General features: G+C 34.4%; 1 protein-coding gene across 1 annotated transcript; it reads right to left on the bottom strand.

The window, feature by feature from the left end:
- Nucleotides 1–15,765: 15,765 nt before the first annotated feature.
- Nucleotides 15,766–16,363, bottom strand: LOC138904898 (uncharacterized). Its single transcript, XM_070193394.1, has 2 exons — nt 16,214–16,363; nt 15,766–16,089 (listed from the first exon to the last, which is right to left on the bottom strand). Exons 1-2 carry the CDS (start codon nt 16,361–16,363, stop codon nt 15,766–15,768), a joined length of 474 nt encoding a protein of 157 aa, XP_070049495.1.
- Between the last annotated feature and the right edge of the window lie 429 nt (nt 16,364–16,792).

Here is a 16,792-nt window from a genome sequence, read left to right as displayed (position 1 = left end):
ACTCCCCTAATTGCCAATACATATCATGATTCATGATCACTTATTTGACATGTACCATTCGATTTTATTTTCTTTTCTTTTCACTCAATTATATGTGTCAAAATGCATGAGTCCGTGTAAGTTTTTCAAAATAACTTTAATGCCCGTACCAATATATAAAAATAATAGGGAACAATAACTGAACTACAAATATATCACAATAGTAAGTGTTAGGTTTTAGTTTTAATGATTAAAAATAATATAATTGCTTTTGGTGTAGGGACTCAAGGAAATCAACCAAGATTAAAGTGCACAGAGAGAAACAATCCAAGCTGAAGGAAGAAATCAATCAAAGATTGATTGAAGCATTCAAAAGGAAAAGAAGCACTGAAGATCCGGCGAGATAATCAATCCGAGATTGATTAAAGAGTTAAAAAGGAAAAGAAGCATTGAACATCCGACAAGATAATCAATCAGTAGCTATTACTGGAAGGACCCAGAATTAAGGAGCAAATCTGGCACTATCAAGACTTAAGAATGGAAAATTTTCAAAGTCCACACATCAAGGAAGAGTAACGGGAATTAACATTATTCTTGGAAAGAATCAATTTCTTTCCAAGGATCAAATCTCTTGGGTTGGAAAATCTCTTCAGTAACGGTCTCCTACAAAGTATTTATACGCAACCTTAGGTTTTAGAGAGATATACTTTGATCAAACCAATTACCCTCTCTTTGTTCTACTTCAAACAAACATTGTAGCTCTACTAGATCTGTTGTGTAACAAGTTAGAGAAGAAAGAGAGAAAAATACTAGTGAAGCATTTTATTAAGAAAAGACGAGTGACATAGAAACTGAGTTGTTGGTGTAAACTACACCATTTATTTTGTATTCATGAAACTCAATCACTGAAAGAGAACTCCCTTGCAACCCAAGGGGACTGGACTAAGATTCACATTGAATCCAAACCAGTATAAAAACTCCGGTGTCTTTAATTCCTGCACTTTACTTCTGTATTTTAATTTTGTACTTCTTATTATCTCGCTATTACATCTAGTCGACTAATTGAAAAACTAGTCAACTTACAATAATTAATTTTAAAATAAGCAATTCACCCCCTCCTCTCTTGTACTTTCAATTGGTATTAGAGTAAGGCTCACATTTTTCTTTTGCTTAACAACTTGTGAGAAAAGATCATGGCTAATCAATTTATTGTCGGAGCACTCTTCCAAGAAGGAACATCGCAAGTGAGACCACCATATTTCAATGGACAACATTTCTCTCACTGGAAAGTGCGTATGAAAATATACGCAAAGTCTTATTATGTCAAGGTCTGGCGAGTTATCAAAAAGGGGAACCATCCTCTACCGGCTGCTGCTCAACCACCTGTTGATCCTGAAGATATAGATGAATATACTGATGAACAAATGGTAGTTGTGCAAGTTAATGCTAAAGCAAGGAATCTGCTTTATAATGCTATAAGTGGTGAGGAATATGAGAAAATCTCCAATTGCGATACAGCCAAAGAGATATGGGATAAATTTGAAGTTACTTATGAAGGAACCAATAAAGTGAAAGAAACACATATCAATATGTTGGTTCATGACTACGAACTCTTCCAGATGAAAGAAGGAGAATTCATTGAAGAGATGTTTGCCAGATTTAGCAAAATCATTAGCGATCTAAAAGCTTTTGGCAAACCATACTCAAGTGGTGATCAAGTTAGAAAAATTCTGAGAAGTCTACCCACTACTTGAATCACAGGATTTGAACAAATTATCACACGATGAACTTCGAAGAGAATTTATAGCCTTCGAGAAAACTCATCTCAAGAAAACAAACCAAGAAGAAAAGAAGAAAACAATTGCTTTCAAGGCTACAACTGAAAGAGCTGACAATGATATTGATGACGACCCTGAAGCGCTTCAAGAAGAAATTGCCATGGTATCAAGGAACATGGATGGTTTAATGAGGAGATACATAAATACAAGAAGAGGCAGGATACCACCCAGGCAAACTAGGCAATATAACGAACAAGACAAAAATGATGGCAAATGCTATAAGTGTGGAAGATTTGGGCATGTTCAAGCTGAGTGTCCTGATCTTAAAAGAAAGGTTTCCAAAGGTTTTAACAAGAACAAATCATTTAGAAGCTGGAGTGATGAAAACAGTTCAGAACATGAAGAGATGCAAATCTATGTTTCATGACAATTCTAAAAAATGACATGAACAAACTCTCAGGGTGCTGGACAGATGAGGACACTTCAGATGACGAATGCAAAGATGACAATGAGAACTGTTTCATGACGCGAGGTAAGATCTTATAACTGTGAAAGATGTAATGAATTGCAGGATATTCTTGCCCTTACTTTGAAAGAGTCTCAAAAAATGATGAATGAACTAAAGAGACTCAACAAAGAAGTAAAAGACTGAAAACTCAAGCTGGAAGTATGCGGAATTGAAAAAGTACTTTAAGATGAGTTTCAGGAATTACAAATGCAACTCAATTGAATGTTCAAATTCACCAGTCATAGTTCTGTCAAGTTGAACCAGGCGACTTACAAGTCAACTGGAGAATAACCAGCCAGAAAAAAGTCCACTAGTACTAACACAAATAAAAGATCCAAAAATGGATCAGGACTTACGTGTCACTACTATAACAAAAGTGGACATAAATATTCATTTTGTCGATTTCGTAAATCAAATATCTCAGGATGGATTTGAAAACCCAAAAATAATCCTCAGTCCAGTAATACTAACCAACAAGGACCCAATCAAGCTTGGGTACTAATTATATTTTGCAAGAACACCACAGAAGGAGTCGCAAAGGAAAATGGTACTTAGATAGTGCGTGTTCCAATCACATGACAGGTGACAAAAACCTGTTTAAAGAAGTTACAAAAATAGACGGAGAAAATGTCAAATTTGGTGATGACTCAAAAGGAAAAATGGTCGGTACCAGAACAGTTCCTTTCAATAATAATTGTGATATCACTGTGGTTTATCTTGTTGACGGACTTAACTACAATCTTCTGAGTATAAGTCAGCTATGCGACTCATGGTATGAAGTAAAGTTCAAGAAAACAGGTTGTGCTATTGAACATGAAACAAGTAAAATAATCCTCCCAGGTAAAATGTATGGAAATGTCTATATTCTTGATGGTTTTGAAAATATAGATGATCATATTTGTTTAACATCCATATCTGATGATCCATGGTTATGTCATAAGAAACTTGGTCATGCAAGCATGCATCTGATAGAGAAACTTTCCTATCATGATTTAGTTATTGGTTTACCTAAACTCAATTTCTCTAGAAATCATGTATGTGATGCATGTCAGATTGGTAAACAAACTAGAAATTCTTTCAAAAATAAATATATTGTATCTACTTCAAAGCCCTTGCAATTGCTTCATATGGACTTATTTGGACCCACTAGAACTGCTAGCATAGGAGGAAAACGATATGCCTTTGTTATTGTTGATGATTACTCACGCTTTACTTGGGTGATTTTTCTATCTCACAAAGATGAAGCTTTGAAAAATTTTGAGATCTTTTGTAAAAAGGTCGAAAGAGAAAAGGGGTATCTTATTACAACAATTCAAAGTGATCATGGAGGAGAATTTGAAAGCAGAGCATTTGAAGATTTATGCAATGATCAAGGATACACCCACAATCTCTGCTCCAAGGTCACCCCAACAGAATGGAGTTGTTGAGCGAAAAAATAGTACTTTACAAGATATGGCAAGAACTATGATACTAGAATATTCGTTGCCAAATCACTTCTGGGCAGAAGGAGTAAGTGCATCATGTCACATTCTCAATCGATGCCTCATAAGACCCATCCTGAAGAAGACTCTTTATGAATTGTGGAAAGGTAAACGACCCAATATAAGTTACTTTTATCCGTTTGGAAGCAAGTGCTTCATTCACAATAATGGTAAGGAAAATCTTGGAAAATTCGATCCAAGAAGTGACGAAGGTATTTTTCTGGGTTATTCATTAAATAGTAGATCCTTTAGAGTCTAAAATAAACGCACACTGTGTGTAGAAGAATCAGTACATGTTATCTTTGATGAAATAACACTTCGGCCGAGAAAGTAATTATTGCAGGTGATGAAGATCAAATTCAAAAAATTTAGGAGACAAGCAAATCTCAAGAGTCGACTACTAAACCTGATGGTGTAATGGAGTCAATTAATGAGATTAGCAACAGTCAATCAGAATCTCCGAAGGAGTCAACTAATCATACAAGTAAAATTCGTCCAAATGAATTGAGAAGTGAACCAGAATATCCTCAAACATTTATCATAGGAGACCCAAGCGAAAGAATGAAAACCAGGGGAGCTATCAAGAAAAAGCAAACATAGCACTGATTTCCCAGATTGAACCACAGAAAATAGAGGAAGCTCTGAAAGACTCAAGATGGTTACAAGCAATGCAGGAAGAGCTAGATCAATTTGACAAAAATCAAAGTGTGGAAACTGCTGCCTAAGCCTGAAAACGCTCCTGTAATTGGAACAAAATGGGTTTTCAGAAATAAGCTAAATGAGGATGAAAAGGTTGTGAGAAATAAAGCCAGATTAGTAGCTCAAGGATACTCACAACAGGAAGGAGTCGACTACGACGAAACCTTTGCTCCAGTAGCTCGACTGGAATCAATACAAATTCTTCTTGCATACACATCCTTTAAAAGATTTAGGCTCTTCCAGATGGATGTCAAAAGTGTCTTTTTAAATGGTTTCATTAAGAAGGAGGTATATGTAAAACAACCCCCTGGATTTGAAGATTCAAAGTTTCCTTACCATGTGTACAAATTGACCAAAGCATTGTATGGACTTAAACAAGCTCCACGAGCATGGTACGAAAGACTCAGCTCATTTTTTATTGATCACGGATTTACAAGAGGTAAAGTAGACACTACCCTTTTTATTAAAAGATCATAGGAAGGTAATCTCATTATTCAAGTTTACATTGATGATATTATTTTTGGTAGTGCTAATCCTCGTCTGTGCAAGGAATTTTCAAATCTTATGCAAAGTGAGTTTGAAATGAGTATGATGGGAGAGCTAACATTCTTTCTTGGACTTCAAATTCAACAATCTGAAGAAGGAACGTTTATATGTCAGACAAAATACACAAAGGAGTTGATTCAGAAGTTCGGTATGAGTAATGCTAAAGCTATTGGCACACCAATGAGTCCTTCAACAAGTTTTGACAAAGATGAACAGGGAAATCATGTTGATGAAACTAAATATCGTAGAATGATTGGCTCCCTTCTTTATCTAACTGCTAGTCGGCCAGATATTATGTTTAGTGTTTGTAAATGTGCCAGGTTTTAGCCAGCTCCTAAAGAATCACATCTGACTGCAGTAAAGAGAATTATTCAATATCTCATTGGAACTATTTCTCACGGATTATGCTATCCACGCTCTAACAATTTTAAACTAGAAGGTTTTTCAGATGATGATCTTGCAGGTGATAAGAAAGACAGAAAAAGCACCAGCGGAACATGTTAATTACTTAGAAAAGCACTGATATCTTGGAACAGTAAAAAGCAAGGATCAATTTCACTATCCACAACTGAGGCTGAGTATATTGCCATTGGACAATGTTGTGCAAAATTTCTATAGATGTCTCATCAATTGGGTGACTATGAACTATTCTTTAAACCCATTCCAATTTTCTGTGATAACTCTAGCGCTATATGTCTCTCAAAAAATCCTATGTATCACTCTAGGGCAAAACATATAGACATCAAACATCATTTCATTAGAGATCATGTTCTTAAGGAAAATATAGAATTATCTTTTGTTGGAACTACTATTTTCACTAAACCTTTACTTGAAAACAGATTTTGCTTTTTAAGAGAATTACTTGGTATTATTTTTATTGATCATTAATATTAGGACCTATGTGATATTTTTATGTTTTGTATGCCTAATGTTTAAACTTTGTCTTTTCATAGTCATTAATAGCGCCTCCTAATTCCCTCTCTTTTCCTCTCTTTTCACATCAGTTCCAGCGTTCAAGAAAGGAAAACCAATCATCACGCCTGTCCAACTGATACCTTTTCTTTTCATGTACCCAACCATCAGAAACCCCTTCTTTTAATCTGTGAAACCCTCTTCCAATCTCCATCGTTCCCATCTCCTAGAAACTCTCTCCGAAACTCTCTTCAACTAGTTTCTTCCATGGCTAAACACTCTAAAAATCCCTCAGCCTCCACCAGGAAAAGTACTCGGTCCAGAGCAAAACCTTCTTCCCAGCCTCCAGAACAAGTAGACTTAGGGTCCGACCACTCAGAAGGCTTTGCCTCATCTCAGGCAGAACTCTCAGATCATTCTCATCCTCTAGGAGAAAAAGCCCTAGGAAAAAGACCTTTGGAAGAACCTCCTGAATCCTTTACTCCTAAGAAATCGAAAATAGATCTCTCAAGTTCGTTAGAGTCTGACCTAAATTTCTGGGATTCTCCAAACAGGAATTTTTTATTGTTCTGAAAGACAAGCCAATCGCTCATGGCAGAGTAGTCGACCTTGATGACATGGAAGCCCTAAACTATAAGGTAAAAGATCTGTTTGTTTATCAAGGCTGGTCAAAATTCTTTTCTGTTCCCCCTCCTAAAGTCTATGAACCCCTAGTGAGAATATTTTATGCCAATCTTTGCTCTAGTAAGTCTGACAAGTTGGAATCCTTAGTGTTAGGAAAGCGCATCGTTCTTGATTGTGCCATGTTTGACTCAATTTTCCAATGTAAGTATTCTGGTTTTCCCATACTTTTAAAAAATTCTTGGCCTGATGATTTTGAAATCACCTTTGATCAAGCAAAATGTTGTATTGCTGAGTGTTCATCTGAATCCCTCCCAAACCAGTTAGGTCCAAGTGATGTTAGATTTGAAACTCGTGTTCTAGCGCACATTGTTGTAACTACTCTGCTCCCTCGTACTGGCTCATTCTCCTCCTTCTCTCAAAGAGATACCTTTTTTGTCTATTTCCTTGTGACCAAACTCAAGATCAAACTATCCTCCTGAGTCATAAATTTATGATTGAAAGTGCTAATGATCCCACCAGTCTGTCCTATGTCATGGCCATCACTCATATTCTGGAAACTCATAATATCTCTATTTCTGAAATATCCTTTCGTCTATGTTTCAAAATCTTACAATTCTAGGGAGTTTGCTAGTATGGGATATGTGTGTGTGAAGGGCTCCTGAGTTAAGAAACAAGAAGGTAAGGTCAAGCATGTTCAACCTGATCCCAAGACCAAAGCCTCTGTTTCCCATCACAGTCTTAGTAATCCTGACCTTACTGAGAAACTGACTGCCATTGACAAACCAGCTGACCACCATCAAAGATCTTCTTGATGCCACTCAGTCCATTGTTGGGGACATTCATTCAATCTCCAAAGAGACAGGGTCTGATGTTTCAAAGATAAGGGTTGCAATTCTCAGAGTTAGGGAAAATGCAGTCAAGGCATTCAAGGAAGTACACGACAGGCTTGATGGAGTGACTGTCTCAGCTAATGCTAGCTTTGATCAATTGAAGGAGGCGATTTGTAACACTCTTACTTATTTCTTGCATCGTTAGTGTGGAATTTCAAATAATTTTTTTTGCTGTGCTGTTTTGGACTGGATAACCAGTCGTTGGATGATTTTTTTTTATATAACTCTGCATGCATATCATGCTACAAATTCTGCTTTAGTATCTGGTGTATTGTTATTTTTATCCCCTCTTTGTTGATGTCAAAAAGGGGGAGAAGGCTATACATATATTCGTGCAGGTACATCCATTACAGAGGGAGTCGACTATAGATACTACAGGAGAAGTCGACTAAAAGAAGTAGTCCCAACGGCACCTATTGTGGGTGAGTCAACTGCACTCACTGAGGGGGAGTAAAATACAGGAAAGTTAACTGATGTTTACATATATTATTTTTTTTGTCATCATCAAAAAGGGGGAGATTGTTAGGTTTTAGTTTTAATGATAAAAAATAATATAATTGCTTTTGATGTAGGGACTCAAAGAAATAAATGTAATAGCGAGATAATATACAAATTACAGGGAAGAAAATTTGAATAACAAATGTATCACAATAGCAAGGTGCATGCTTTAAATATCCACCCTTTTAAAATATAATGAACCCTAAATTATCATTAAAATATAATTCAAAATTAAACAGCAAAATAAAATAAGTTGTTATAGCATCTTCTTGTTCAAGGTTTACCAGTGGTGACGAGTTTGCGGAAGATCCATCCGAATGCCTGTGAGAGTTCCTTGAACATATGAAACTATAATGGTGGCAAAGAGATGGACCCTCCTGAAATTGAAAAGCCTAATTTTTGGCTTGTCGTTTGTGAATCGACAGCTTTATTCCTCTTTCATTGGTCTTAACGGAGGTACAAGTAATTAGTATTGTGAAACGCTGCCTTTTTTTTTTTTAAGTAATACTCGCTCCATTTAGGTTTCTTTTTATTTTTGCAGGTATACTAAAAATAAATTTTTATTTTTATATGTTACTTTACGGCTTTACGCTTATTAAGAGAAGACAATTTTTTTGTGTTATATTTATTACTCATTTCAAATTATTTTTCTCTAATCCAATAAAATATACATCAATTAATATGGATATCATGTATTATTTATTAAGGGACGTGAAAAGTTAAAATGTATCAAGAAAAAATGAACGGAAGGAGTAATTGATTATTGTCTTAAAATGTGAGGAATAAATCTTTAAAAAGAAGAGATTATAGATAAATACATTTCTTGATATATATATATATATATATATATATATATATATATATATATATATATATATATATATATATATAGATCGGTAAATGGCCAAATATACCTTTGTACTTTCGAAAATGGTCTAAAAATAGCCATCATTATACTATTGGGTTATCTATACCCATGCAGTCATACTTTGGGTTCAAATATACCCCTCATTTAAACGGAAGGACACGTGTCATCTTCCTGTTGATCAATTCTAAATATCTTCTAATTAATTGAAAAGACTCATTAATCATACCCGAAAAGAAATTTTTTAAAGCAATTTTTTTTTGTAAAAACTAAAAAAAACTGAAATTATTTTTACTAAAAACTGAAAAAAAAGGAAATATTTTTTTTCCAGTTTTTACAAAAAAGATGCTTTAGTAAACTGAAAAATATATTCTAAAATAATATTTTTGAAAAACCTGGAAAACAAAAAGCTGAAAATCAATTTTCTAAAGCAATTTTTTTTGTATTTTACTAAAAACTGAAAAAAAAATTCCAGTTTTTACAAAAAAACTGCTTTAAAAAAAGCTGAAAATATTTTCTAAAACTATATTTTTGTAAAAACTGGAAAAAAAAAAACTAAAAAACAAATTTCTAAAGCAGTGTTTTTGTAAAAACTAAAAAAATAAATATATATATTTTTCAGTTTTTAGTTAAAAATATTTCAGTTTTTAATTGCTTTAGAAAATTACTTTTCAGTTTTTTTTTTTCAGTTTTTACAAAAATATTGTTTTAGAAAATATTTTTCAGTTTTTTAACGCAGTTTTTTTATAAAGACTGGAAAAAAATATTTTCGTTTTTTTCCAATTTTTAGTAAAAAAAAATTTTAGTTTTTAAATTTTTTTACAAAAAACAAAATTATTTTTCGAATATGAATAAAGTCTTTTTAATTAATCCAAAATTAGTTTTAAAACTTTTTTCCCGAGCTGATGCCTAAATGGATGCCGCATCCCCAAATTCTGGGCACGAAAGTCAAATTGGTGGAAGAGAATGTACTATTTGTCCTCAAAATCGAGACAAGGTGTGCAGATATTACATTAATTAATTTATGTACTTCCTTGTCCTTATCCCTTGTTTGGCTATAATTAAATAAAGTGATTTTGATTGGAAACTTTTACCGGATCCTTTTTTTAAAAATAATTCTAGTATTCATAGATTTTTCTCCTAAATATTATTGTAACAATAAATTTTCGCGTCGAAAAAAATAAATAATCAAAACTAAAAAATTGTGTAACAAATATAATATTTGATTTCAATAAATGAAAGTGTTACAATCTCTATGGTATTCATCTGATTCTTCAAGAATATAAACTATCTTGATGAGCTTGGTTTTGATTTTGATTCAAGAGCTTGTAAAGCTTGGTCTTGAATCTCCTTCTTGAGCTTGAATTTGGATTTGATCACGAACAAGTAATTTGATCTTGAACGCCTTGGTATTTGATTTGATTTCGTTCTTGATCTTGAACTTGAACTTGTAGCTTGAGTGCTTGAGTATTTGAACTTGTAGCTTGTAGAAATATTTGCGGTATTTGATCCACGAGCTCTCTGCTTGCTTCTTGTTATCACTTCTGGTCGTGTCTTCTAGTTTTATGAAGATCTTTATTTATAGTTGTAGGGAGTGGTGTGGCTCTGCAATTTGATTGGTCCATTTAAAGTGACCAATGCCATCCAGACACTTGGCACAACTCTATTGGTTGTTAATTTGACTTGGTATGCCACCTCTCTTGACACATGACATGATTTCATTGGCTCATTTATTTATCTTGGATCGCCACATCATTTGACACGTGTATTGATTTTATTGGCTCGTTCTTTTTACTTGGATTGCCATATCACTTGACACGTGGCATGAGCATGGGCTTTAAGATGGGCTAATAGTCATTTGGACCTTGGGCCAATGAAGTGAGCTTATCATTTAATTTGTAGCTCAATTAAATAGACTAGCCCAACACATATATATTGAATTAAAATAGTTAACCCAATTTACTAGCCATAATATTTGTTGGACTATTACCTTGAATTTGATATGGCCCAAATTATTTTATGAATTTAAATCTGATAATATTTAAATGCTTACAAATACCGCATGCTTCAAGATTTGTAGGTTTGCATGTTCTCCGAAACCTCAAAGACAAGGCTTGAAGCACCGTTGAAACAATACTTCTATTTTTTGACATCACATGACAAGGCTCAAAAGATCTTAACCTTAATAGCTTAAAATTTCTAAAGCTTGCAACATCAAGCTTTCGTTTCTTTAGTCGTTGGCAACAATGTTTTTCTCTTTTTATTTTTTTTTAAGCTGCTTATTTCCAGGCAATTTTATGGTAGAAGCATTACGTAAGTCCCAAAATGTAATCTTGATGATTTACATTTAAATATTACTTTCCATAAAGGCAATTTACTATTAAAGAAAAATGAATGAGATGATAAATCACATTATATCCTTTCAAGATATCTACTCCACGTTAGATATCGATACTAGCTGCTGACTAGAATATATCAGGTATAAGAAGTTGAGTCCTTTTAGGAGATAGGGCAAGCAATTTGACTTCATGTGAAAGACTGATATGTATATAACCACCGTCCCAATTGTTACTCTATATAAAGGGCCTCTTGTTTACATTGTGCCTCGCCCAACCATAGTATATTTGGCTTCTCCCCCTTTTCGACATCTCCTAGCTCCTTCATCGTCTCTCTTTTGTATTTATACCATGTTCTTTTTTATTTTGCGGCATTAGCAACATCACCAGAGCCTCTCCAAGAATTACAACACTGTTTATTAGTTAAAGCTAAAATCTCATAGAGTCGATGGTATTTACTTCTCTTCTTTCATGTAATTCTTTCTTTTCTTTCCTCTCTCTATCTTTGTTTGGTGAAGTGATTTTCTTTTCATACATGTACTGATTTGCATCTGTCAATAGAGAGCACCAAAGAGATTAAAGAATGAGATTAGATCTCGAGCTTGACATTCCATACTAAATCAGCGCTAATGTAGACAGAGATGTTCTTCAATTTTTCTGTAGCAACTTGATATTATATCTAGCAATCCCTGACTTTAGTTTATACAGTGATGCCCCTCGAGATTTCCTTTATTTTGGTATTTAGCACGTGGCACTTCACTTTTATATATACTCGTATTAAATGGCAAAGGTCTATGATAGCTTGGACACCTTTTGTCATTTTTTTGTTTTTTGCATACACTGTAAAACTTTTCTCATATGAACGAGATGCTTTTGTTGGACTTGTACTGCTTTGTCCGTTGGATATTCATTTGGCTTTGATACTTTTTCCTATTCTTTTATCGACCAACTCGACATGTCTTGGAAATTTCTTGATTTCAGACGTGAATAGTTTTGAAAATTGGAGTAAAAAGAATTTCTTTTTTTTAATACCCTTTGGCAAGTTCATGTGCTTCCATTCATGTTTTTTTTTCTTTGCAGATAGCAAGAATAGAATACACCTTCTTCCTCTTTTTTAATAGCAAGAAAATTAAGGAAATTTGAGTAATTTGAACTTTTAACAGATACCTCATCTTCTTTTACAGCCTTTGAATTTTTTGTTTCTCCCGTTTGTTTCTCCTATTCTTTGCTAGAAGAGTGAGCAAAGTCTGAAGAAATTAAAATTTACCTGCCCGAAAATTTATTCATGTTGGCAAAAATATTACTTCAAACAAGACAAAGGCATTACTTTAGACAAGGCGAAAACTTTACACCATCTCAAGTAGAAATTTTTTTTTAGGCTTAGACGATTACACCGTCTAAGCAAAAGATTTTATTTAATCTGAGGCGAAAATCATTACACCGTCTGAACCAAAAATTTATTTTATTTAAAGCGAAAACTATTACACCATCTAAATCAAAGACTTTACTTTATCTGAGGAAGAATATTACACCATCTAAACCAAAGATCTTTTTTTTTTTAGGCGAAGACGATTACATTGTCTAAGCTGAAATTTTACTTATCTGAGACAAATACCATTACACTATCTATAAGCCAAAGATCATTATGTTTTTTGAAAATTTGACTTTATTTTATCTGAGGCGAAGACCATTACATTGTCAGAGCCAAAGATTTTATTTTGTCTGAGGTGAAGATAATTACACCATATGAGCCAAACATCTTACTTTATTTATAGATTTGACTTTACTTCATCTGAGGCGAACACCATTACACCGTCTTAGCCAAAGATTTTACTTTGTTTGAGTTGAAGATCATTACACCGTCTGAGTCAAAAATTTTACTTTGTCTGAGATGATCTGAGCCAAAATTTACTTTGTCTGAGGTGAAGACCATTACACCGTTTGAGCCAAAGATATTAATTTATTTACATATTTGACTTTACTTTATTTGAGGCGAAGACTATTACACCGTCTAAGCCAAGGACTTTACTTTATCTGAGGTAAAGATATCACACCGTCTGAACCAAAAAAAATATTTTGTCTAAAGCAAAGGCCATTACACCGTCTAAGCTAAAGATTTTATCTTGTTTGAAGATTTAACTTCATTGTATCTAAGGCATAGACCATTACACCGTCTAAGCCAAAGATTTTACTTTATCTGATGTGAAGATCATTACACCGTCTGAGCCAAAAATTTACTTTATCTGAGGTGAAGACCATTACACCGTCTGAGCTAAAGATCTTACTTTATTTACAGATTTGACTTTTCTTCATCTGAGGCGAAGACCATTATACCGTCTGAGCCAAATATTTTACTTTGTCTGAGGTGAAGATCATTACACCGTCTGAGATAAAAATTTACTTTATACGAGGCAAAGTCTGTTACACCGACTAAGTTGAAGATTATTTTTTGCAAAGGCGAAGACAACCATCTAAGCTGAAGACTTTACTTTGTCCGAGGCTAAAACTATTACACCGTCTAAGCTGAAGACTATATTTTATCTAAGATGAAGACCAGCTAAGATCATTATAGAATCTAACATGCAGATTTTACTTTACCGCTAAAAGATTTGACCTTTTGGAGCAAAGGAATGAAAACTCGTCCTTATTTCGAGATGCATGAATCAGAGATTGTATGAAGCATGAAAAAAGCTGACCACCAAGAATATCTCTTCAATTTCAATCTTCACAGGTAATTTTATGATTTCCTTTATATAGATATATTTCTCCCTTCATTTGTTTTTTGCAGGTAGAAGAAGATCTCATCCAAAGATATCACTTTAGTAAAGATAACCTCAGAGTCGAAGAATCTTTTTTCTGCAACATAAATCAAGTCATGCGAGCTAACATTTTAAATACTTTTAGTTGAAGATTTGAAGATATATTAAAACATTCCTTCAAGTAATTCAAGATATAAATATTTAAAGATGGTGCAAACTATATCAAAGGCGTTTATCATACACTTGAAAATATACTGAAACTTCTAACTAAAGAATTGAAGGCTATATCAATTTGAAGACTTCAAGACTATTTTGGGGGCTTCTTATTGGCTTTCAATTGAAGACTTGGTGCTCGAAAAAATTTAACTTGCAGATTTCAACTTGAAGACATGGCATACTTGAAGGTTTATACTTGATGACTTGACAAATTTGAAGACTTAGTGGAGTTGAAGACTTTAACTTGATGATTCAACTTGAAAATTTGGCAAAATTGAAGACTTCAACTTTTGGCGAATTCGAAGGCCTCAACTTGACTTGGTGAATTTGAAGACTTTAACTTGATGACTCAGTTTGAGGACTTCCCAAAATTGAAGACTTTAACTTGAAGATTTGCCGAATTCGAAGGTCTCATCATCACTTAGCAGATTTGAAAAATTCAGAAGACTTGGTGGACTTGAACACTTCAACTCAAAGATTCAGGTAGATTTTAAGAATTCAACTTGAAGGTTAAAGTATAAGAGTTAAACTTGAAGATGTAGCCACTTTGAAGAATTCAACTTGAAGACGTGGCAGACTTGGATAGTTGAAGACTTAGCGGACTAGAAGAATTTAACTCAACTTCAACTTGAAGATTTAGCATGCTAGAGACTTCAAATCAATGATATAGAAAATATGAAGAATTCAACTTGACGACTTAGCAAACTTGAAGAATTCAGGTCAAAGACATGACGGTCTTGAAAACTTTACAGCCTGCTAAAGACTATAATTATCTCGAAGATACAAATTCCGGTGAAGAGGATCAAGTCATTAAGCAGTTTATAACAAATGAGTTTTTTTAATACTTTATGGATTTGAAGACTTGGCGGACTTGAATACTGCAACTTTAAGACCTAGCGAACTTGAATACTTCAAATTGATGATGTAATAGATTTGACAAAATCAACTTGACTTAGAATTGGAGCATTCAACTTGAATATTTAGCCTCTTATTAAAGAAACTACAATCATTCCATCAAAGACCTCAATTTGATATGGAGGACTTGCCCCCATTGAGCCATCAAAATAAGAAAGAGAGTTCAGCGAAAGAATGTACTCCTAATTTTTAAGTATCAATCAAGTGAATTATATTCCATCATACCTTATTTGAATAATGCCTTGGGTAATATGTATTTTTGAACTCATATGACTGAACTTAGAATGAAACGCTAAACTGCCTACGTACCTCGGTGAAGAGGATTAAGTCATTACGTAGTTAGAAATGGGTGAGTTTGTTTTTTGTTAATGTCTTAACTTTTGCCTAGGCTGCCTCTTTCGAGGTTTTCAACCTAGCGGACTCTTTTTTTTTTTGCATGTCCTAACTTTTGCCTAGGCCGCCGTTTTTGAGGTTTTCAACCTAGCGGACCTTTTTTTTGGGACCGTGCACAGTTTATACTCTTGCGAGTGAGGAATAACATGCAGTTTATGCTCATGCGTTAAGGAGCATATTTGTTTTCTTCAAGGATACCTAGCAGACTTTTTTTTTTTTGGACTGTGCACAGTTTATACTCTTGCGGGCCAGGAGTACCACTCAGTTTATGCTCATGCGTTAAGGATCATATTTATTTTCTTCAAGGATAGTATCTCTTTATGAATTTCCCATTGATAGGGACAATCCGCAAACCTTCTGAGTCAACTATCTTGTAAGCGCCACTTGAGTATTCCTCTTATACAACATATGGTCCATCCCACTTAGCATAGAATTTGTCCCAGATCGACGAGAGGTAATAATAGGTCTTTTGACCCCAAGAACTTGGTCACCCACTTGGAAAGATCTAAGGCGCACCCTTTTGCTAAAAGATCGAGACATGGGAGCTTGATAACATTCAAGGATTTGTTGAGCTTCTAGCCTCTTTTCATCAAAAGCTTCCAATTCTTCAAGGTATAACATTTTCTTCATCAATGAGTCCTTCTTGAATGGCAAGCCGCAACGATGAGATTTGACGCTCAAGTGGAAGGACTGCTTCAACTCCATAAACAAGTGAATAAGGAGTCGTTTACGTTGGTGTGTGATATGTGGTCCTATATGCCCAAAGAGCTTCTTTCATTCTCTCATGCCGATCTCTTTTAGACTTAGAGACAACCTTTTTCAACAAGTTACAGAGCGTCTTGTTAAATGCTTCAACAAGTCCATTGGCATCAGCATAATACATGGACGAATTGCGTTGCTTGAAGCCAAAAAGATCACATATTTTATTCATCAACTTGTTATCAAATGGTTTACCATTGTCCATCAATATGTATCGAGGAATGCCAAGCGCTAGATAATATTGACTCAGATGAAGTTAGCCACATTTTCCTTCTTTACTTCCTTAAGAGAAACAACTTCAGCCCACTTTGAGAAGTAATCAGTTACCGCCAAAATGTATAAATGTCCACCAGAAGACTTTAGCAATGGGCCAACAACATCTAAGCCCCAAGCATCAAATGGCCAAGAGGCAACAATTGGGTGCAATACTTCAGGTGGTTGATGTATGAAGTTAGCATGGAATTGACAAGATTTACACCTTCGAGCGTAATCTAAACAATCTTTCACCATGGTTGGCCAGTAATACCCCATTGTTTTTTATGTGAAAATGAAGTTTTGGTCCAGATTGATGTGATCCACATACTCCAGAATGTGCTTCTTACAAGGCTTGGAGGGATTCATCGGCCCCCAAACA

This window comes from Nicotiana tomentosiformis, chromosome 2, assembly GCF_000390325.3.
Source record: "Nicotiana tomentosiformis chromosome 2, ASM39032v3, whole genome shotgun sequence".
Taxonomy (NCBI): Eukaryota; Viridiplantae; Streptophyta; class Magnoliopsida; order Solanales; family Solanaceae; genus Nicotiana; species Nicotiana tomentosiformis.
This window is presented reverse-complemented; position numbering and strand designations above follow the sequence as displayed.

Excerpts from the sequence above, each read along its gene's own strand:
- LOC138904898 (XM_070193394.1), bottom strand. The coding sequence starts at position 16,363 with ATGGACAATGGTAAACCATTTGATAACAAGTTGATGAATAAAATATGT. Across the intron at positions 16,090-16,213 it reads TCTGTAACTTGTTGAAAAAG|TCCTTCCACTTGAGCGTCAA; the intron begins GTTGTCTCTAAG and ends GAGTTGAAGCAG.